Raw genomic sequence first — 22,931 nt, 5'->3', positions numbered from 1 at the left:
CAAGAATTGCTCTGAGTCTCGATGCTTGTCCTGAATCACCATAAACCCTGACATAACATGTTAGCATTTCCATAATTGCTATTCAATCCAGGGTGTCGACCTGGTTGGGCAGCAGCAGAGGCAGCTCGATGCCAGCATGCTCGGCATCCAGCAGGTTGACGGCATCAGTGGCGGTGGCAGGCGGGTGCGTGGGGTCAGAGGCCAGCGGAGAGGGGGTTCTGCTGGCAATGTTGGGCTCTCCTGAGTTGCGGAGAGAGAGGGAGAGCGCCGGTGAGGGTCTTCTGGGGGACTGCGAGGAACAGCAGGGCAAAAGCTTCCCCAGAGCTCGCTTGAAGTCTCTCATGAACAGCGGGTAGATGATGGGGTTCATGGTGCTGTTGCAGTAGCCCAGCCAGGTGATGGCGTCGAAGAGCGCATGGGGGACGCACTCACACACTGCCTGAATGAAGAAGGTGGAGAGTATCACAGGCATTAAAGCATCAGAAGAAACAGAAAAAAATGGGAACAGAAAAAATCTGAAAATAAATGAGGAAAAAATAAATGCAAAATTAAATAAATGAATAAATATATTTATATATATTAAAAAACATATTATTTATAATAAAAATATTTTTGCCAATTGGCAAAGATAGTAAAGGAAGTAGAATACTGCAAACTAAAATATAAAAAAATAGATGTGAACAATGCTCAAATGTTTTATTCATTTATTGTCCATTCATGTATTTATTTATCATTTTTGGCTAACGGTATATTTATTTATTCTAAATTTATATTGCACATTTATTTATTTACTTCCCTCAAAAAACAGAGGTTAATTTATGGTAAAACGTAAAAATAAATAAATATAGTAATAAATCAGGAAATAAAGGAATAAATAAATATCTTTTAAAATTGTATTATTTATAATAAAAATCTTTTCACCAATTAGCAAAGATGTTAAAGGAAGTAGAAGACTGCAAACTAGGATTACAAAAAAAGATGTAAACAATGCACAAATTCTAATATTCAAAACATCGGTTTTGCAAATGTTTTATGAGTTGAAATAAGGTATAGAAAAATCAATTTATTCATTTATTGTCCATTCATGAATTTATTTATCCTTTTTAGCTAAATGTATATTTATTTATTCTAAATTTATAATTCACATTTATTTATTTATTCCATCAAAAACAGAGGTTTAATTATGGTAAAACTCAAAATAATATATATAATATATATATTATAATATAATATATAATAAAAATAAATACAGAAATAAATAAATTAAATACAACAAAAAGCCAAACAAAAAGTTTATTTTTTGGACCACTCATTGATATATGCTTTTTGGAAACATGTTGATTTATCTTTAGCTAATTGTACACATTTATCTATCTATAATTTATTGCATATATTTTTTTTCCAGTCTATTTACTTTCTGTGTCCCTGGAATCATCCAAAAACAAGGTAATTTACGGGACAGGCAGCTCTGAAATAAATAAACAAATAAATAAATAAATGCAGAAATAAGTAGATAAATAAATAAATAAATACAAACAAAATATTAAATATAATCTAATCTTTACTTATTTATTCATCATGTATTTATTTATATTTATTTATTTACTCTCTCTGTGCCTTTAGGATCCCTATGAATTTGGAATAGATGAATCTGAAATCATCAAAAACAGAATAAGACGCTGCTCACTACAGCTGTCCATCATTCTTTATACTTATTGGACATCTAATTTTCCCTGAGTGGAACTTGTAAAGACATTTGCGTCTGGCTGTTAAAAACACTGATCTTGAACATAACCACTAGGTTTAGAGAAGGACAGTGAAGGAGGAGACAGCTGTTAGAGGAGAGCTTCCAATACTATGAAGATGAGACAGGGAGGCGGTGGGAATAGGACAGAAAGGAGGGGTGCGTTTCACACACCACATTGAGTGTGAAAAGGAAGGAGAGCGCAGACACAGTCAAGTCTCTGTGCTCGATGTTATGCAGGGGAGAGGCGAGAGGGCACAGATGGGAAATCAAAATGACTGGATCATTGAAAGCTTGAAAAACAGGACAAGTGTCATTACCAATTTAGATTAAGCTGTTTTTCGACATTCATTTACTCTCGCCGAGGTTCTTCCGTGGCCGCCAATGTTTGTTCGCTGACTAATGAGTGTGTGCTCAGTCAAATCAAACCAAAATCTGCAACTTAAACAGAATAGCAATTATAAATGGCATTGTGGTGTGTTGTTTTCTGGGTTTTGGTATGAGTCAGCCGCACGAAGCTGAAATGCCAATCTATTTCCTCGTTGGATAGCTTGGCAAGGCTGTGACGCCAAGGCTGGCCAATACAAAAATAGACTGGTATCCAAGTGTTTTTTTTCCCCTTTCTTCTTTCTTTCTTTTGCATTTATTTCACACTGTGTTGGTGCCCACCACACATATAAGAATTTGTGAGAAAACTGAGTGACTCAGATATCTGGAATAGGAGATCTATTCCAGAAAAAAAGACAAACAACCTCAGATTTGTTAAATGGTGGGACACCATGTAAAGGGACACTCGCCTGTGCACACAGGTGAAGGCAACCTGGATACATTGAAGCTATTCGCCCCTTTCCTCCAGCTCATCTGATCATGCATCTCACATCCAAGATTTGTTTGACGTACTGTATGAGATGGACGCTAACATGTCGTGTTACCTGTATGTTTTTCATTTTCACATCTGTGGTAGAGTCAGTGTCTGGTCCCTGTACTGACCTGAGCCATGTTGGTGATGAAAAAGGGGAGCCAAGCACTGAAGAAGAGTCCCAGGAGGACTCCCAGTGTCAGACTGGCCTTCAGTGCCCTCCGACCCTGCCTGTGAGCCAGACGACGCTCACTGGTCACTGACGGCTGTGGACAGTAGAGAACAACAGAAAGGGTTAATCCTAATTATATAGAAATACACAATGCAAGTCTCCCTTGCCTATGTTAGTATTTTGGAAAAGCTTCCCTCTTTGCCAAGCAAATTACATTATTTTAATTCATTTTGGCTTCCTTTATGTATTTAGTTAGTGGTTAGCTTGAAGCTTACCAAGTTAATAAACTAAATTTGTCACGCATTTTAGGAAATGCCCTTACGGTATTTGCTTTCTTGCTTAGAGTTAGATATGAAGATCAATACCACTCTCATGTACGTACGCTAAGTATAAACAAAGAACGTATATTGCCAAGAAGTGAAAGCCAATTGGTCGTTCCATTGTAACATCAGCGCCCAGCAGCGAAGCTATGCTTCCGCCATTTTGGACCGAAAGCGACCACCGGACGCCAGTAAAACGTCCATCTAAAAGTAAAAACAAAAGTGAAACTTAAAAACTAAAAAATTATTTATATTCTATTGTCATATTCTACCAAAATGGCCCGTGTTGAACAATTAAATATTATAAATATAATAAACATTTTCAGTCCACAATGGTGGCAGCGGCTGTTGTAAAGAAAAACACCAGAATTTCGTCTCTCTGCTTCTGCAATATACGTTCTTTGTCAATCTTCTCAACTAACTCTCGGCATGGAAGCACATTCCCAAAACTATTCCTTTAAAATTTTGATCAAATGCAAATATTTGATTCTTGATTATTTATCTTTTCCATTCCTACAAAATATATATTTTTAAAAATGAGGCTATGCTATAAATACCTTAAACTTCATTCACCGGTGGGCCAGTCATTACAATATTTATCCAGCCAAACAGCTGCTGAAACCCACAAAATGAAATTAAACATTTTAGTGGAGATCGTAAAATTCCCCAAAATATCAGGCGTAGCCTAATTTTGGGGGAAATGTGTATAAAATTATGCACAAGACATATTTCCATTTGATGGAATGGTGCAGCTATAAAAGGTTTGAACATTAAGGCACGGTCAAACATGCACAAAATTAACATTCGCCTCCCGTTCTCTTCCATTCTATGTGAGCGGAAGGTCGACAAAACATTTACTTCTGATGGTGTGTTAAGGGGTTAAAATTCACCTGAGTTTTTTGAGAACTGACTGTTCTGGTGTGTGTGTGTGCGTGTGTGTGTGTGTGTGTGTGTGTGTGTTTGTGTGTGTGGTTTTACTGCAGGCAAAAGTGACAGACTGTGAGGCTGTGATCCTTGCAGACGGGGGCAGCACATCTGACACTGTCTGTACTTGTCTCTCTAACATTTCGGGGGCAGGGTTAACACATCTTCCCTTTCAACTGATCTCTGCTTTCCTTTCATAAATGAAGAGCAAAACATTTTTCAGCTCTACATCATATACTAGCTGCAGCATTATTATAGATTTTAGATTGATAATGATGACTACAGTTTAGATATTTGCCATGACGACAGAATGATTTCATACTAAATAGCCTCATTGGATAGACTGTAAACCTCCACGATGTTGAACACAAAGTAGTCTTCATGAAACATTAAAACAGTTTGGGCCGAGTCAGACATACTTTCAGATATACTTCCAAATCAGGTCAAATCCAAGGTATTTTTTTTATATAATTGAGCACATCAGTACAGTCAAGAGGGTGTACACTCAGGTCGCGGAGAGGTAAAAAAAGAAAATGCAAATTCGACTGTCAAAAAACACTTTGAAACAGTGTTCTTGTAGGTTTTTTACGCTTGAAGCATGCATAATCATAAAATTAACATCTCCAGGTTTATAAGTGCTGCACTTAGATGATATTGAACTTAGGAGTGGATTTCAACAGTACAATTGTCATTTTAAGGGAATAGCATAATAATAAGTATTATATAAAACCTTCAAAATGTCAAGGAAAAGACAAGTTTGAGAACTCTAGATGGACATCTGTTGGTTATTATCTTTGTGCCACCTGCTCCACTCACAGAATCAACCTTTTCAACTCCTACTCTCATTACGGTCCGCTCTACTTAAAGGCCAGTCTACTATTTTAGCAACACTGCTGATTATTTATCAGGCATTTCAGTTTGGCTTTCTCTCAGAGGTTGTTGAGTGTTTTATTCACTATATATCTGCCCTGGCTGCTTTGTTGTACTGTTTGGTCTCTCTACCTTACCGGTACATTTTGTGACACAGGCGGTTCCTGGTGACTGCAGTCATCTCCGTCCTGGTGAGCTTGCCCTGCTGCAACCCCAGGTGACGGAGGCCTGGAAGGTTCCCCCAGAGAGGGATGTGGGTGCGGCGGGTGGCTCAGTGCTGCAACCCTCTTCGCCTGCCTCCGCGCCGCCAGGAGGATCCGACAGTAAGTGAAGCAAATGGCACTGGAGGGCAAAAAGAAAGTGAGCACAGACGCCACCAGGGCAAAGGGCAGGGTGACCCGCAGGCGGCACTGGAAGGAAAGGCCTCCTGATGGCGACAGCTGAAAGTAGGATGCTGGGTACAGTGTGTCAGAGTAAGAGCTGATGTTACTACCGCTGACCCCAGGAACCGATGAGTGTCCACTCCCATGGCCTAAGCTGTGCCATTTCATCTCAATGGGCAGGAAGGAGGCCAACGCTGCCAACCCCCATGCAGCTCCCACCAGGAGCAACGCCCGCGGCGGGGTCATCCTCTGCTTGTAGCGCAGCGGCGAGATGATGAAGAGGTAGCGGTCCAGGCTGATCACGCACAGGTTGAGGATGGACGCGCTGCAGCACATGACGTCGAAGCAGAGCCAAATGGGGCAAAAGGCCGGCCACAGCACCCAGGCCCCGCACAGGACGTTGAGCATGGCCGGGGGCATGACCACCAGGGCCACCATCAGGTCAGACAGGAACAGAGACACCAGGAAGCAGTTTGAGGTGCAGCGCAAAGAGCGATGGGCGAACACCACGGCGATAAGCAACATGTTGCCACAGACAGTCATGAGGATGATGACAGTCAGCATGAAGGCCAGCAACCACGGGCCGCTGCCGGTGATGTTCCAAGCGCTGGTGGTGGTGCTGTTGTAGCTTCCTATGGAGCCAGACAAGTGAGAGTCAGCCATAGCGCTGGTTGGCCACAATCAGTGAACCAGCTCCTGAAGGTTCCTCTGCAGATGTTACACACCTTAACCAGTTCTTCTGTGCAGCCAAAGCTCTCACTTTAGGGACATTGTTGAATAAAAAGAAGGTCTCGTGTTGAGAAGCCATCCAACCCTGTGCCTGTCAACCGGACTGTTCTCCATGGGGAAATATCTCCATCTCCCTTTGGCAGGAATACATCCAGGTGCTCTGGGCTCACTTCCACCGCCACCAGTATAGTGATCAAAATCACTAACACAGTTTCACTCATCTCTCCATCCTGGCCAGCACGTCCCTGCCTCATCCACAGCTAAGAGCCAGAATGAGCCATTCGATGGCTGACAGAGGGTTTCGAAGCAGCATCATGTCACAGTGATGACAGTCAGTGGAGGAGGGCACACAGACAGATAAGCTCGACGAGAGCTATGACGGGGAGAAGAACTACTGAAGATGAAAAGAGGAAGGACAAATTGTCAGCATTAATACCTCACCTCACAAAGGTGGAATTGTACAGCTTCCGCAAGTCCTCAGCGGAGCCGGAGCTCTGCTGCCTTTCACAAGTCCTTTTATTCTGAGAAACAGCGCAAGGGAGCAGAAACCGACACAAAATTGTGAAGCAGTCATTTGCAGGCAAGGCTCCGTTCATAAGTGCTCTACAGGTATCATGGTCCTCGTAAGGCTGCCTTTATATCCCTCGCTCCTGTTAATCCCTGTGTCGGCCACTCCAGCGCGCCTCCCAGCCGGAGCGCACAGCTTCTGAGAGGGAGCGTGTCAAAGCATTGAGCTGTTAATGCATAACCATGCCACAATCACAGCCAAGAAATGCTAATTCTTCAGCATAGGAATTGGTGTGGGTGGTCTTTTTCCATGTTTGGTCATGGTGTTATTAACTACTGAGGTACAACTATTATGGTATGTTTGTAAGGCATTAAAAAGGTAAGATGTGCTGCTTGCACTTTCTAGAAATTGTGCTTTCTACCTTACTTACATTAAGACAATTATTGTTTTTGTTTTTTTCATGGCATGTGTACAATTTATAGACATAGTGAGTGTGAGATCTATTTAAAAAGTTATAGATCATGTTTTTTTTCTTTTTCTTTTTTAGAGCAGCAGTAGCAAGGTCCATTAGCGTATATATAGAAAAAGAAGTCACCCTCTCTGACTTTTTCATGTTTGAATGACTCACACTGGATATAAGTAACGGTGTAAGATATACGCAAGAATACGCAGAATACATCTTCACATGTGGCGTCGGTCTATATTGTGTTTACTGTACCACTAACAAGGGGCTGTATGGTGTACGTTTTGATAGTATTTTTTTTGGATTATATCCAAAGTGGCAGAAACGAGAAAACGACTCGTATTTTCATTTCGTCCACCCAGCGAAAGAGGGGGTCTAACCTGTGTCACGGCAGCAACAGATAGTTTGCTGATCTGGCAGGGACTCAGGGCAGTCCCCCGGCGCTGGCTGAATCCGAGTTGCTAACGTTACAGCTAACCGCTGATTGAAGGTCCATCTCCCGAAGCTGCCGCACACTGAAGTGGCGGGGAGGAACAGTGTGTAGGATCTGGCGGAATCTAGTGGTGAGGTTGCCGATTACAGCTTTTCTTGAGTGCCAAGCGTGTTGGAGAGCTACGATGGCCAACGCGAAAACATGAATGGCCCTAGAGCCAGTTGTTGTAAGAGTAGAGTACGTGTACGTGGGAAGTGAGTGGCGAAGCACGAGAGAGAGAGCAGCGGCGACGGGAGCGAGTAACGTTATCGACTCCACCCAAGCAGGAAAAGTTAACAGAGTTTTGTTTGTCCGTTCTGGGCTACTGTAGAAACATGGCGGTGCAACATTTTGGACTCCGTGGAGAGGACCCGCTCCCTATGTAGATATAAACAGCTCATTCTAAGGTAACGAAAACACAACAATTCTTATTTACAGGTGATTATACACTAAAGAAAACATACTTATTCATTTTAAATAATTGCATTTCTGCCAATAGATCCCCCTAATTGTTACACACTAGCCCTTTAAGACAATTACTTTTTTTATTACAAATAAAAAAATTAAATATAATGCTGAAATATGCAAATGAGACATAACTTGTATACATAAATGAACTAACCTTTGGTGAATTTAGGAGAAATCTACAGACACAAATAGACAAAGTGTAGTAAAATACACACCTACATGTGTATTTTGGATGTTTTCTTTCAAATAGTCTGAAAGAAGACATGTTATGGAAGCAAAATAGCCCAAAATCTCAAAATTCATGAGTGCATGAAAAACAATAATTTTGCCTGGGGTGTCTCCCCAACTAAAATGCTGGCCAGATCTTACACCTTGCACCTTTAAAATGTTTTACTAAACAGTCCATGCCATAGAAATGGTCTTGTATCTTTCACTATTCAATAACCTTGTCTTGGATTTGTTTAATCCTTTTTTGACTTCATGATATTGTTGTTTATAACTGCTGGCCCCTTCAGATACGGATGTATTTCACCTCAAATCACTTGTCGAAACTTGAATTTAAGTGATCTCCATACAACTTGTGTGACTTCTGAAACAATTGTCTTCACCAGTCATGATGATTCAGGTGCATCAGTGGGAAGGGTGGAATACTTATGCAATCATTTTTTTTGCATTTTATAATTGAACTTAACAGACATAAATTTGTGAAGCTTTGTCTTCATTTTTCTCTTTTGTCAGGGTCAAAAAGTGAAATTGCTTTCACTGTGGCTCAGTGTTCTACAACAAAAAGACATGAAAAATGTTCATTTAAACCCTCAGATACATAAGGTGCCAGTTCATCAATAGTAGAAGTGGTTTAAAGTTCATGAAATATTTTTCAGTGACTCATACATTTCAACTCAAACAAATTCACATTCCCTGTTCCAACAACTCAGAAAACAATAGTCACTTCACCTTGCTCCTACATTATTCTCAATCCAGACATGGTAATTATTCACTTCCCAACAGGAGCACTTGAATACAAAATAACACAATAGCATTCGTGGGGTAAAATAATATGCACTCCAGCATTTCAATAGCCGTCAAATACTAAACATAATATGCAAAGCTCTCGATTTTCATGCCCCCTCAGAGCTGACTAATCTCCTCCATCACTACGCCCCTGTCATCTGCCACATCAGATCAGCTGCTGCCAACCTTCTGACCCCCTCTCACCCACACCGAGCCCACCACCGTCTGGGACAGCGTTTGTATCGCTCTCCCCACCTTCCTCCACGACACCATCTCAGAAAATCACTCCCACTCGCATTCAGAAATAAACTGAAACCCCACCTTTTCAAAGCTGCATTAACACTTGACTCCTATTACTCCCCCAAGTATCCCCATTACTGCTCGGAGTGTATGAAGTATAAGCTATAGCTGTTCAAATTCATTATTACTTTTTCTTTTTTGTACTACTTAGTTCAATATGATGTTAAAACAGCAGTAGGCAGGTTGGAGCAAATATGATTAAATAAAAGTTATTTTTATAAACAGTCACTATATCCTGACAGTAGTGCATGAGACAAGTAATCTGAAAAAAAAAAAAAAACATGTTCCTCTGTGTCCTCTGGTGCTCCTAATGGCATCTGCAGGGTTTCACAGACCGGAGGAAAACAACCAATCAGAGCCGAGCTGGAGCCTTGCCGTCTCTGAGCAGCTGTCAATCACTCGCAAACGCCGATCAAACTGCGCAGCGCTGATCAAATATGAATCAATATTCTTTTACTGTAATGCCTATTTCTCACAGAAAATGTTTTCAGAAACAGCTTGAAGTGTGCTGTTTAACTGTAAAATTAGAAATTTTGTGACCCGGCCGCCATGTTGAGATCAGTTGAAGAAATACCAAGCACCGCCCACCAGCCGGAGAAAACTTTCTCATTTTAAAGCTTAACAGTACACTACAAGATGTTTCTGAAAACGTTTTATGCGAGAAATAGGCATTGATGTAACAGAATATAGATTCATATTTGATCAGCGCTGTCTAGTTTGACTGTTTGATCAGAGTTTGTGAGTGATTGACAGCTGCCTCCGTTGAATGAACAGCCAATAGAAACGCTCTCTCTCTCTGAAATGACCTGTGATTGACCAAAGTCTTCTGTCACGGGCTAGATTTTCTAAAGCCTGAAAACAGAGCCATGAGGAGATGCAGAAGTCTAGTTTTCTCTCAAAACACTTGAATTACAATATGATGAAAGGTTATTATGGAATTTTTGCCCGATGATGCACAAAATAATTCTGCTTACTGCCACTTTAAATAGTTTTCATCCATTATAAAGCATCTGAGGAAAAATGAATAACCAGGGCATCATTTTTTGTTGTTGTGATTATTTTATTAAATACATACAGACTGTCCTGATCAGGCACATACAAATGATATAGAGTCATACTAGGGTGGATGGTTCAACAGGGAGACTAAGGATCTAACTGTAGAACAGTGCAAATGACGACTCTCCGACAGACAAAGCAAAACAAAAAGAGCAACTCAAAAAAAAAAAAAATTAAACGACAGTCCCTCGTTGACTTGCAGCTATTGCTCCTGTTAAAGAAAACAGAAATCAGTTACATGAACCTTGATTTACATAAACAATGACACAGTGACAAGGAATCATTTTTTGTAAGTTGTTATTGTGTTTTATTGCTCACACAAACCTTTTCGCCTCTGTGCAGCAAAAACGAGGACCTCATGTCATTCTGACAGTTGGCGTACGCCATGCCGAGTCCCGTTCCTGAGCCGAATGAAATCGGCCAAGTGTGCCCTACAAATGAAAACAGGTACTTTATCTCTTCTCAAGAACGTCACAGTGTTATTAAAAACATACCAGAGATGGCGTGTGAAATCCTTTTCACACTCTTGTTGTGTCACCTTGCCTGTTTGTCTATACTTAACTGTAATATTCACATGCTCCATTTTGTGCTTTTGAGGATGGATGTTGTCGATGCTCTACTCATAATAAATACTCTTATAAATGTATGTTGAATAATGTGTTCAGTTAGATAAGAGTGTTGTTTGACATAGGGATGCACTGATCCAACTTTCTCATTCCCGGTACCGATAGTGATACCTGGGCTTTGGGTATCGGCCGATACCAAGTACTGATCCGTTAAACAGTGTTTAATTAACTGTGTGGAAGTGACTGGGATCATTCTTTTATGTTGAAGGCAACATCAGACTTGTCTTAAACATTACTTTCCTAACTTTGTAAACCAAAATCTAACAAATAAATACGTAGATATAAATTTACGTAATTGTTATTTATTATTAAAATAATAAATTGTACACCAACAACTTGGCAAAGAAAATCTTCAAAATGAACAGGAATTAAAATTCAGGTCAGGTGTAAACCTTCTTAACGCAGCAACAAATTGGTCAGAACTTAAACAGGAATTAAAACTCCAGTATATAATGCATATAATATATCGTCACCGATATCCGATCCAGCTATTTGAGTCAGTATCCTGATATATGATCCGGTATCGGTGCATCCCTAGTTTGACAAAAGATTGTCAAAAGACTGTTACTGCGTCAAAAGAAAAAAGTGATTTTGTTGCTAGCAGTAGCAGACAACTGCTTGTATGTGCTGCAGTATCAGGGGTGAAACATATCAAAAATCATAGACACCAGTACATCAAACGCCTCACTAGCGCCTGACCTGACCTCTGACTTATACTGGTAACACAGGCGTCATGCATGTGGCATAGGCGATGTGTGTTTAATTTAGGTGCAACGTTAACACGTTAACAACATGATTGCCTGTGCCACAGATACGCTACACTTTAAGGTGTATGCACACCTTTTATTGATTGGTCCAAACTGCACGACTAAAGTGCTTAAACACCAGCTGGGTTCCTTATCTCCCTATGCCACACACTCTGCCAGAAACCTAGGAGTCATATTTGACTCCAATCTCACCTTTGAAAAGCAGGTCAAGACAGTTGTTCAAGCCTGTTTTCTACAATTACGAACAATCTCCAAAATAAAATCTTTTCTGTCATTCAGTGATATGGAGAAAGTCATACATGCTTTTTAATTTTTTCCAGACTAGATTACTGTAATTCCTTGTATTCCTGCCTCAGTCAGAAGCAACTTTCACGACTACAACTGGTTCTGAACTCTGCTGCCAGGCTTCTAATGGGCATCAATAAAAGGGAACACATTACACCGGTCCTGGCATCATTGCACTGGCTTCCCCTACAATTTAGAATACATTTTAAAATTGTATTACTCACTTTTAAAGCACAACTTGGTCTGACCCCAGAATTCATACACATCCGTTTCTGGACGCATGTGTACATTTATACACATTTATGTATATATACTGTATATTTGTTTTATGAACTTTTCCTACCATTTTACCACTTCTATTATTATTGATATGTTCTGTGATGTTCTGTTTTAGCAGTTACCATATTTGTTTTACTCTATCTGCTTTTATTGTCTGATGTTCTGTTTTAACAGTTACCATATTTTTTACTTTATTGATCTGCTTTTATTGTCTTGTTAAGCACTTTGTAACATCTGTTTTGAGAAGTGCTATATAAATAAATGTATTATTATTATCATTATTATATATGCCACACCAACACTTCATCTGATGTAACTAAATTAACTTAGTCACGTGTAGAAAGCAGGTGTGATGTTAAGTGAATGGTCAGGAGCACAGCACCATCGCAGCTACATCTAACACCTAGAAAATATAAAGCTTCCAGTTCCATGTAGAAGCAGGTGTGGTGCTGTTGCATCTAGTGTGGTGTATCAGTGAAGGGTAGAGTAAAACTGATGCCGGCAGGTGCAAAGCACTGTGTCGCCACACCTGCATCTATATGTGATTAGACATTATTGCTTAGGCTTTACTAAAATTTGGGTAAATTAATTAATGATATAATGAATAATATTTAATCACTATTTGATATGAAAAACTACTATAGCACAGACGTCCCTGTGAAAGCTGTGCAGCCTGCTTATAAACAAATGTTGTTTTTGCACTGTAGGTATATTCTCACACATTAAAAACAATACTTACTTGCAATTATTAATAACAAATAGTTAATCAGTTAGGTGCAGTGTCAGGTGTGGTGACATAGTGCTTCGCACCTGATGACATCAGCTTCACTCCACCCTCCACTGATACGCCACACTAGACGCGACAGCACCACACCTGCCTCTACATGTAACTGGAAGTTTTATAGGTCTTTATTTGTCATATGTCTATTCCAGCAAAGCATTCATTGGCATTGAAAATCTTTGGTCTCAGGTTCCTTCAGCAATGCTCATAAAATATGTATATATAAAATAGGAAATCACACAAGTAAATGTAAAAGCAAAATGCTAATCTAAGGCATAAAATAGTGCAGTTAAAATAAATATAAACATAAGTAAGTATAAAATAGAGATGTAAAGTTGTAATTTTGTTGATGACAGTAGTTCAGACGGGAAGACTGAATATGTAAACAGGATTTAGTATGTACAGTATATGCATGATGAGAAGTAATATATGTACACAGAGGTGTAAATAGGAATGTAGTAAGTAAATATATATGTAGTAAGTATATATATATATATATATACATATATATATATATCCCAATTGAGCCGATCCCAGCTGACATTTGGCGATGGTGCGCTCCTGACCATTGTAGATTCACTCAACGCTACACCTGCTCCTACTTTTAACTAGATTAACTAAGTTAGGTGAACGCAAGTTAGGCAGGCAGGTATGTCTTTGAGGTACTGGTGCACATGATTTTTTATATTCTTCACCCCTCAGACTGCAAGTAGCTAGAGAGCATCACTCCTAGCTCTGCTCTTCCTGTCAAGAGTTAAATTAAAGGTTCAAGATGCAGTGCAGCCACAATCCATTGAAACTACTTACGTTTGAAGAACAGAACAGAAAGCACGATTCCTAACCCCAGCCCGGTGCCTGAAGAAAAAAAGGGGAAATAAAAAAAGCTACATTATTACATTGATATGACAATGCACCTTTAATTGACTGTTTAATTTATGCTGCTAGAATCTATCTATTGTGTGCATATGTTGTCTCATACTGTCTCTACGTTAACATTATGTATGTCATTCATGTAGCCATAGCACAAACTTTGTTGCTTTGTAATGTACTACTTTCTAATGAGATAAGATAAGATAAGATATTCCTTTATTAGTCCCGCAGTGGGGAAATTTGCAGTGTACAGCAGCAAAGGGGATAGTGCAAAAAACAAGATGCATCAGCTAACACAGTAAAAAAGAGTTAAACAAAGTGTAACAAAATATGAACCATTTAAATAGAAGGAAGTATAAAAATAGGAGCAGTATATACAGTATTGACAATAAATAGACTATTAACAAAATTGCACAAGTGGAAAATGATATTGCACAGTGAGAATGAATGAATGAAATTCCACCTGAAAATACACATGGCAATAAACTTGAAACTCAAAATTTGAACTTCCTCTCATTCATACAGTAGGGTGGTGGTAAGTAACATTACAGTGTCAATTTGTCTCCATATTTTCTCTAAAACTGGTCAATAATGTGGTGTCATTTCCTCTCAGTGTTTCAAACAGCAGCTGTGGTCTTTATACCCAGTAGATCACAGCTACCTCACTCCTAATAGCTGATGCTGTGTCACTGGCATCACACCAAACTCCATTCAAACATCTGCCACATTTATGGTGCTTTTCTTATTAGCAGTACATACATGACTGAAGACTTTTTAGCCAGATTACAGGATCCACTGGTCTATAATACCACTGATTCATCCAGCTTTAATAAATAAACTCAACCTGTCCCAGCTCCCTGTTGTATTTTCCATGACGTTACCGTTAGAGAGCTCCTTCTGGAAAACTGTTGACTTATAATCTGAGACAATGGAAAAGTTTACATGCTGTTAAAATAGATGTTTTATATGTATGCCGAATTCATGAGGGCCCACTATTGTCGCGTCAAAACGTCTGATTTAATGTCTTATCGAAGGTTTACGTATCGAAAAGCAAGAAAAGCATCAAATAGTCATTTTCTGAATGGAGCTCTCACTTAGGTTTTTTTCCCAACAGCAAAGTCTTCAGATGGGAAACATATATTTATGAATAGCGTTAGGGCAAACTTTAATGAAACTACAGAATTAACCCTCATTGTATCCGTCATCATGAATAAGTCTTGGGTGACGTGATCTGATGGTCATTGAGTTGTCCTTTACAAGCCCTTTACGCTAGCTAGCTAGCCTCTCAGCCAGTCAATGACAGCGGTGGACTACAGTCAAACCTGCTGCTCATTTTGTCCTTATTCCGGGACGATACAATGTCAACATACGTGGAATGCTTTGAGATATTTACCGAGTTTAATGGCACCGTCTGCCAAGCATCGGTCCCACTTCTTCCCCAGCTCCTTCTCAGACATGCTGCTGGACGTTAGCTTCTCTCACTACTGTCAAACGAAAGCTCCGGTGCTGCTTTCAAGTGCCGTCGGAGATATAGGATTCTAACGAGAGGAGCGTAAGAAAGGGTAGTGGATTTTAGCGTTCTCTTAATACAACCACGGATTTGTAGGCCACCAGAGTTAGAGAAAGTCTTACTTTATAGGCACGATTTTGTTGATACAATATATGTGGGGGAAAAAAATAATGAAACATGAAAAAGCTCGTTTATACCAGGTTTATGCCTGGTTACTGAACGCAACACTGTGCCGCTTTTACAAACCTCGCGATGCGTTAAAAGCAAAACGGCTCAATGTCGCCATCGTGTGGTAAAGGAGAGAATAGTTTAACTACTGCATGAATCTCAGAGGGGCCAACATGAAGTTGAGTTGTTATGGCTCTTCTATTTTGTTTTTATTACAGATTAATACATCAGAAAAACTAATTGGTTTAGCTATATTCGGGCTGAATTTTTTTTTCAGCCTTCCTGCTTCAGGGAAATTAACTGTCAGTCTGATCAGAGTGGGCTCAAAGGCATGGGTGCATGGATGTGCATGGGTGTACATCTGTCCTACAGACATAGGGAGAGAAAGAATGACATTTTGTGTTTCAGACAGAGTGTTGCTGGTCTATTTCTCCACATAGGACACAATCACATCCTCCCATATGATTTTTAAAAATTATTATCCCAATGTCTTGAAGTTGGACACCTGTGCCTTCAGCTCAGCCTAATAATCATACGAATGCCAATTATTTTTTACTTCATTACTTGAAATTGTTGAAAAAAATGCTGAATTTTTTTTGCTTGCCTACTGCCAGTTTAAATGTGCAGTGGGCAGGCAAAACATTATCCTGATTAACAGACGTCTCTTTATACATCCATGGCCATGGACTCATTGTCGTTTACAGTCCAGAATGGCGGCAGCACTACTGCAGGGCCATCTAGCTGCTTTGTCAAAAACGCACCAGAGTTTCACCTCTCTGCTTCTATACTCTTTGTCCATACATTCAGTAGTTACTGTCTATACATGTATGTCATGGCAGAAAAAAATATTCACATACACACCATTTTATTGCAAATGTATTTTAAATTTTCTGAATGAAATTCCGTTTGACACAAATCAGTACACTGTCATGAAGTCGTTACAGCATGTTCACCTTATTAACACTGATTTCCTGAGATGACAATATACATTTTCTGACACATACAGTGCGCAAACATTTGATATCCATTACACGAAAACTTGGCGTGTTTTGAAATTGTTACCATTAAATAAAGATGTGCCATCAGCTGGGACACCAATATATATAGGAATTCTACAAACAGACTGACAAACGTATCAAATTCATTACATGATAGACAATCCCATACAAATGATCCACTGTCACTCCTCAGCAGGCAAACTGTGTGAAACAGCCAAAAGTCATCTTGTTGACAGAGTGATTATCAAACACAGCCTCTTAAAATGGTGCAGACTACACTGGTACTTGGATACTTGGTATCTTAATGGACTTCAAGTGAACTCATAGTAGGGGTGTTATGAGTATTTTACACATCGTGAATGTGTGTTAACAGCAAAGGGGCACCAAAGAGGTAGAAACTGTGTCCTTGAAGAGTAAATGTATCTTTGGCCAAAAAACAAAATAACACCCCTTTGCTTTTACTGCCTTTTCTCCAATACATATGTCTTAGCTTCCACTCAATTCTTGTCAGCGATAACCAAGACACCTCATTAAAAGTCCCGGTTTATGTGAAATTCACTGCAGTGACTATACACATACTGTACATATGAAAACAATAGCTATCATCCAGATATACCTGCAGGTAAATGCATCTGATAGCCAGGGTGTTTTTAAGTGTTTAAGTGGCCTTCGCTACAAAAAATATGCTGTGGTCTGAATGCATTCCATCCTATGTAAAAAAATAAAGTGTTGAACACAGGTAAAGAGATCGTCAACCCTGTCTCCTGGTCCTGAAGGACTTGCTGCCCCAACTACAGTTCACACTGAAGCTGTTCTTGTCACTCGCAGGACTCTGGCTGAGGGGACTGTTCTTGTGCTGCTTCTGCTTCTGCTGCTGCTGCTGCTGCTGCTGCTGGCTGGCTGGTTTCTTCTCTCGCTGCCTTCACAGAGCTCTTGCTGATGATCAGGAGGTCTCGCAGCTCCTTGTTCTCAATCTGAACAAGACAGAATGACCATATATTTTAGGAAAATGTCCAGATGGAATTTTGAGAGTTAAAAAAAGTTCATCCAAAATATATATAATCCTGTATTTTCTCATTTACTTCTAGTGGTATCTATTCATGCAGATAGTTTTGTCTCTGGGATTTCTGCCTCCACCGCATTGTGAATGGAATTACATATGTGGCCCTTACAGCATTGAAAACTTACAAAAAATTACAAAAAATTACAATTTTAAAATGTTCAACAGTTGCATCTTCTTCCAGAAACACTCTCTCCATTACAGTTATCACTGCAACTATTTTCTACTGGAAAAAACGGTCCCTGTAATTTTTCAATTCTGTGAGTGCCACAAAACATAATTCCATTCACCTTGGCAGTAAATATCTCAGAGGTGGATATCATAAAACCAAAACTCAGTGATGATGTGGTGGTAGTTAGGCGTACTAATAAATAGAGATGGGTAGGTTACCAAGGACGCAGTGGGTGTACTCTCCCATACAGTATATTCCAATGGCGTTTTGGCTAATAGGTAGGTATACTGTACACTGCCAGAAAAAGAAGTGGGTATACTCCGTATACCTGTGTATACCCTCCACTACACCACTGCCACAATGTATGTATATATTTATTATTGGAAATCAATTAACAACACAAAACAATGACAAATATTGTCCAGAAACCCTCACAGGTACTGCATTTAGCATAAAAAATATGTTCAAATCATAACATGGCAAACTCAAATCCAACAGGCAACAACAGCTGTCAGTGTGTCAGTGTGTTGACTTGACTATGACTTGTCCCCAAACTGCATGTGATTATCATAAAGTGGGCATGTCTGTAAAGGGGAGACTCGTGGGTACCCATAGAACCCATTTTCATTCATATATCTGGAGGTAAGAGGTCAAGGGACCTCTTTGAAAATGGCTTTGCGAGTTTTTCCTCGCCAAAATTTAGTGCAAGTTTGGAGCGTTATTTAACCTCTCCAGATTTACAGATCTACAGATTTTAAACATATATATACAGAAAGAGCAATCATGTATATTGTTTTATATGTACACATATTATTCAATTACGGTATAGTTATGTAGGTGATACATGCAATAATGCAGGTTTGTATTTATGTATTACTATGTATATCTTCATCTTACCTACAAAGGATACCACGTGGAGACACAGAGTAAGTATCAGTGTGCAATTTCTAGAAATATGGATCTACTCAGAAAACCACTACAGTTCCCGATTCTACTAAAGCGCTGTGCTCACCTCTAGTTGAGCGAGCCTCTCTCGAACAGAGCAGTAGTGCTGATCATCCACCTGCACTGCTCTTCTCATCACCTGGCCCATCTCGCATATCCGCTCCACCTGGTTCTGCACTTCCTGAAGAACAGTCAGAAAACAAGACGTTTCCCAAAGCCAAGGCATTTTGAACCGTACAACCATCTGGAATCCTAACCTACTAATGATCGAGAATTTTAAAATGTGAAGACAGCCGGTGTACCTTTGCGTGGTTCTCGTGGAGGCTGAGAACAGGTTTGGTGTCCAGCTCCTTCTTTGCCATCATCAGCTGGAGCATCTGCTTGCGGTATCGACCCATGATCAACTCTAGCGCGTACTGGTGTTCTTCAAGTGATAACCACAGTTCTGCCGAGACAGTCGTGAAGAGGTTGAGCAAAGATATAAAACACCAGCCACACAATCAACAGAATAGAGTGGGCTTTTCTTTACCTTTATTCTCCTGCTGTAGTTCCTTGATTTGAGTGTTTTCCTGAGTCAGAAGGACATGAGGCTTATATTTTGTCAGCTCGTGAATCTCCGAAGTGTCTTCTGTGTGCTGAGAGGAGAGAGCAGAATAGGACAGTGGAGAGAAATGATAAGGAATAGAAAGATGTGTTGCTCTATTTTCATAGTAAATCAACCATGACATAGGGGAATATATATAAACTTCAACAACACATATTACAACCATCAAGAATTACAAACTGAAAGACATCTCACTTCAAAAGTGGTATAATGGCAACAACAGAGCAGGATAGATTGAAGCCATGGCTTCATTCGCAAGAGAGAGTCCTAATTTACATTTTCAAGGTACAAAATTATTCTGAAAAATATTTACTTACTAAAATCTAAGCATCAAAAGGTAAACTACTACTAAAATATTGGCTCCATAGGAAAGTTTCCATGACATTCACAACATATAGTCGTTGAAGGTTGCTTTCGATGTTGCTTTTTTGCTTAACAACAACAAAATAACACCTAGTCTCAGGAAGAGAGGGGTCATGCAAGATTTAAAGGTCCCATATCGTGCTCATTTTCAGGTTCATACTTGTATTTTGTGTTTCTACTAGAACATGTTTACATGCTGTAATGTTAAAAAAAAAAAGTATTTTCCTCATACTGTCTGCCTGAATATACCTGTATTCACCCTCTGTCTGAAACGCACCGTTTTAGTGCATTTCAACAGAATTGCGTTGCTAGGCAACAGCGTGGGTCCATATTTACTTCCTGTCAGCTGATGTTATTTACACACACTGCAACAGGAAATAAACTGGGACACATTTAGAATGTTTATGTTTAAAACCGTGTAATGGTCTAAATATTGTATATTTGTGACATCACAAATGGACAGAAATCCTGACGGCTTGTTTCAAACGCACAATTTCTGAATACGGGCTGTGTGTATTTCTTCGTATATTGAGCGTTTTGATAGTTTGATAGTTTAACAGTATGTATAAAGCACTTAAACCTGCTTTATAATATAAAAGACATGAAAATATCACTTTTCACAATATGGGACCTTTAAAATGAAACCTCTATCAATGAATGTCATGCCAAACACCTCTCAAAAATAAAGGAATTTAAGATCGTTGTGGTTATCCCAAACATACACATGTACAAAACATTTCAGCAAATCTTTTTGAAACATTGAAGGATGTTTAGATAAACTGGACAGAGAAGAGACCCAACAAGCAGCACTTCATCTCATCATAATCTCTGCTCTTAGCATTAGTTCACATGTTTCCCTCTGTTGATGGGAGAAGATTGTGGGATCATCCGAAATATTGGTGAAATTGTGGTGCATTAAATTCTATTTTACTACATTTATTATAAATTCATGGGTAAGTTAGAGCTCATTTAAGAAGTCTGTATGTAAGTTATGCAGCATTGAATGAGATCTCTGTGTAACAGTGTGGTTAGTTGTCCTCCTCACCTTGTCTGGAAGGGCATTGCCCACCTCCTTCATGCTCTGCACTCTGTGGTTGAGAGCCCCGGACTGCTCGATCAGTCCCTCGGCCGCCGTGTCGTGCTCTTTCAGCCTCTCCAGAAGGGTCCGGGCATCGCCCAACACTTTCTCCAAAGTGCAGGCCATACTGGAACCTGACAACTCCTGAAGGCAACGCAACCAAGCGGCTTCACACCTCCAGCTGGATTAGACTGAAACACCTTACCACAGCTGTCTAGCCTCGGTCAGCCGAGGCAGCTGTAATGTCTCTACAGCTACGTGTACTAACTACTGCAGGCCTTCGGACATATGTGTCTGTATACAGAAGAAGTTCAGTACAAACACATACAAACTGCTCTCTCTCTGTTTTGTTGTCAAGTGCACCGTTTCCGTGTGAGACTGAACGATGACGTCACTTCCGTTTCTTCTTCTTCTTTGTTTATATATCAGGAATTGCTAAATAAATCCTTGGTAGGTAGCGCCCTCTATTGGTCGTCTGGTTGTAGCAATTTATTGATTTTTTTTTTAAATAGTTTTTATTTCAACATAAACATAAATGAAAAGCAGTGCCAGACTTAAAAAGGGCAACAGAAATAAAACAAATCCAATATAAAATAAATAAAAAATAAAAACACGTGAGAGTCTGACAATAAGTTCACTGATGATGAAGATATAGAATGCATTCATTGTTTTCATAGCTTTGTTGTTTTGTGAGGAAGAAATCGTTGACACAGTATTAGGCTTTTTTTCCACATTTGGTGAGAACTATAATTATATTAATAAGGAAAACTGCATTTCAGTCTTTGTCACTGTAATCATAGCAACCAAATATCATATTTCTATAGTAAAATGCAAAATCTGAGAAAATGTTGTCAAGTATAAAACTGTTAACATCTATCCACAGCTCATATGTAAATTTACAGGACCAAAATAAGTGAAAGCAAGTTTCAGGATGTTATTGCATAAAAGAACAATTTACATCTATGTCACTCTTTAACTAATGTAAGAAATGTTTCACTGGATAGAATCTATGGATCAATTTAAATGACACCTCTTTTACCTTATTTGTTAGATGGAATTTTTGTGGTAAGGACCAAACTTTCCTCCAGTCAATATCACTAACAAAATTACTCCAATAAAATGTTGCTGCCGGAATAGAAACCATGTTGTCCTGAAACAAAGGCCCTTATTCTCGAGTTCATACATCTATTAAAAGAAAAACTAATTTTACAGAATGGAGATTGAATTGTGTCAGGGGGCGATGCTATCAAGGGCAGAGAATGGACAACATTCTTAAATAACATGTACATACCAGATGAGATAGAGTCAAAAACTATAGAAAATTCTTTTGAGGTTATTGGAGTAATTATGTACTAGCCCTGCTCTATTAAACTGACTCACTAGTATAATACCATTGTTTAACCTTTTATCATAAAATGAAGACATGTTCTAATACAAAATATTACAGTTGTTCCAAATATAACATTTCTGCAGAGAGAAATTGTTCTGGTAAATCAGTACCCAAGCCAATAGAACCTGTTGATGAAAATTGGAAAGCTTAAGTGGCAGTTTTTTAATACTATAGTTACAAAGCAGAATTAATTTTAGGCCACCTAAATGTGAGAAGATGTGATGAGAGATGAAGTTCCAAATAGAGGTAGGATTTTTTTTTTTATATTGTTTGAATGTATTGTTAAGAGATCTGAAGTCTATAAAATGTAACCCACCAATGTTGTATGTATTCAGAACTACAGATTTTCACACGTAGTGGGGATTGATTAGCTGTACAACGGTACCAAATAATTCCTGAAACAAAACAACACTGTACAGGAGGGGACAAAGGTCTGTGCGCATGACTATGCCTGTCATCTCACAGCAGCACACGCATGCGAATATGGTAACAATAAAATAATGCATATAGATTTCAGACTGCATTGTTTATTTATACAGTATAGTCCCTCTATGGTACTTGAAATCAAAGGATTGTGGGATTTCACAGTAATATATATTTTGAGACATGTTTGATCAGCCATCAAAGATCTAACCATACAGTATACTGTATTTAAGATTTTTAAGTATTATCAGCATTTAAAGTCTCCAGTAACATAATTCTGAAATAATCAGCATATCTAATTAAAAAATAAATCCCAATTCTATACAAACTTGT

The 22,931-nt window shown here is 39.1% G+C and overlaps 3 protein-coding genes across 3 annotated transcripts; all 3 read right to left on the bottom strand.

Moving 5' to 3' along the window:
* Positions 1 to 56: 56 nt before the first annotated feature.
* htr6 (5-hydroxytryptamine (serotonin) receptor 6) lies at positions 57 to 6,229 on the bottom strand. Its single transcript, XM_037773671.1, has 3 exons — positions 5,027 to 6,229; positions 2,735 to 2,869; positions 57 to 439 (listed from the first exon to the last, which is right to left on the bottom strand). The coding sequence occupies exons 1-3, from the start codon at positions 5,933 to 5,935 to the stop codon at positions 83 to 85; spliced, it is 1,401 nt and encodes a 466-aa protein (XP_037629599.1). The 5' UTR covers positions 5,936 to 6,229; the 3' UTR covers positions 57 to 82.
* A 4,033-nt stretch (positions 6,230 to 10,262) lies between these two features.
* micos10 (mitochondrial contact site and cristae organizing system subunit 10) lies at positions 10,263 to 15,420 on the bottom strand. The gene is made up of 4 exons (XM_037771494.1): positions 15,281 to 15,420; positions 13,825 to 13,872; positions 10,604 to 10,710; positions 10,263 to 10,490 (listed from the first exon to the last, which is right to left on the bottom strand). The coding sequence occupies exons 1-4, from the start codon at positions 15,342 to 15,344 to the stop codon at positions 10,482 to 10,484; spliced, it is 228 nt and encodes a 75-aa protein (XP_037627422.1). The 5' UTR covers positions 15,345 to 15,420; the 3' UTR covers positions 10,263 to 10,481.
* Positions 15,421 to 16,413: 993 nt separating this feature from the next.
* sike1 (suppressor of IKBKE 1) lies at positions 16,414 to 21,188 on the bottom strand. The gene is made up of 5 exons (XM_037773841.1): positions 20,753 to 21,188; positions 19,270 to 19,375; positions 19,043 to 19,185; positions 18,808 to 18,921; positions 16,414 to 17,537 (listed from the first exon to the last, which is right to left on the bottom strand). Exons 1-5 carry the CDS (start codon positions 20,909 to 20,911, stop codon positions 17,382 to 17,384), a joined length of 678 nt encoding a protein of 225 aa, XP_037629769.1. The 5' UTR covers positions 20,912 to 21,188; the 3' UTR covers positions 16,414 to 17,381.
* Positions 21,189 to 22,931: the final 1,743 nt, after the last annotated feature.

This window comes from Sebastes umbrosus, chromosome 6 (assembly GCF_015220745.1).
Source record: "Sebastes umbrosus isolate fSebUmb1 chromosome 6, fSebUmb1.pri, whole genome shotgun sequence".
In the NCBI taxonomy this organism is placed as follows: Eukaryota; Metazoa; Chordata; class Actinopteri; order Perciformes; family Sebastidae; genus Sebastes; species Sebastes umbrosus.
Note: the sequence above shows the minus strand (reverse complement) of the source record. Positions and strands in the feature narration are given on the sequence as shown.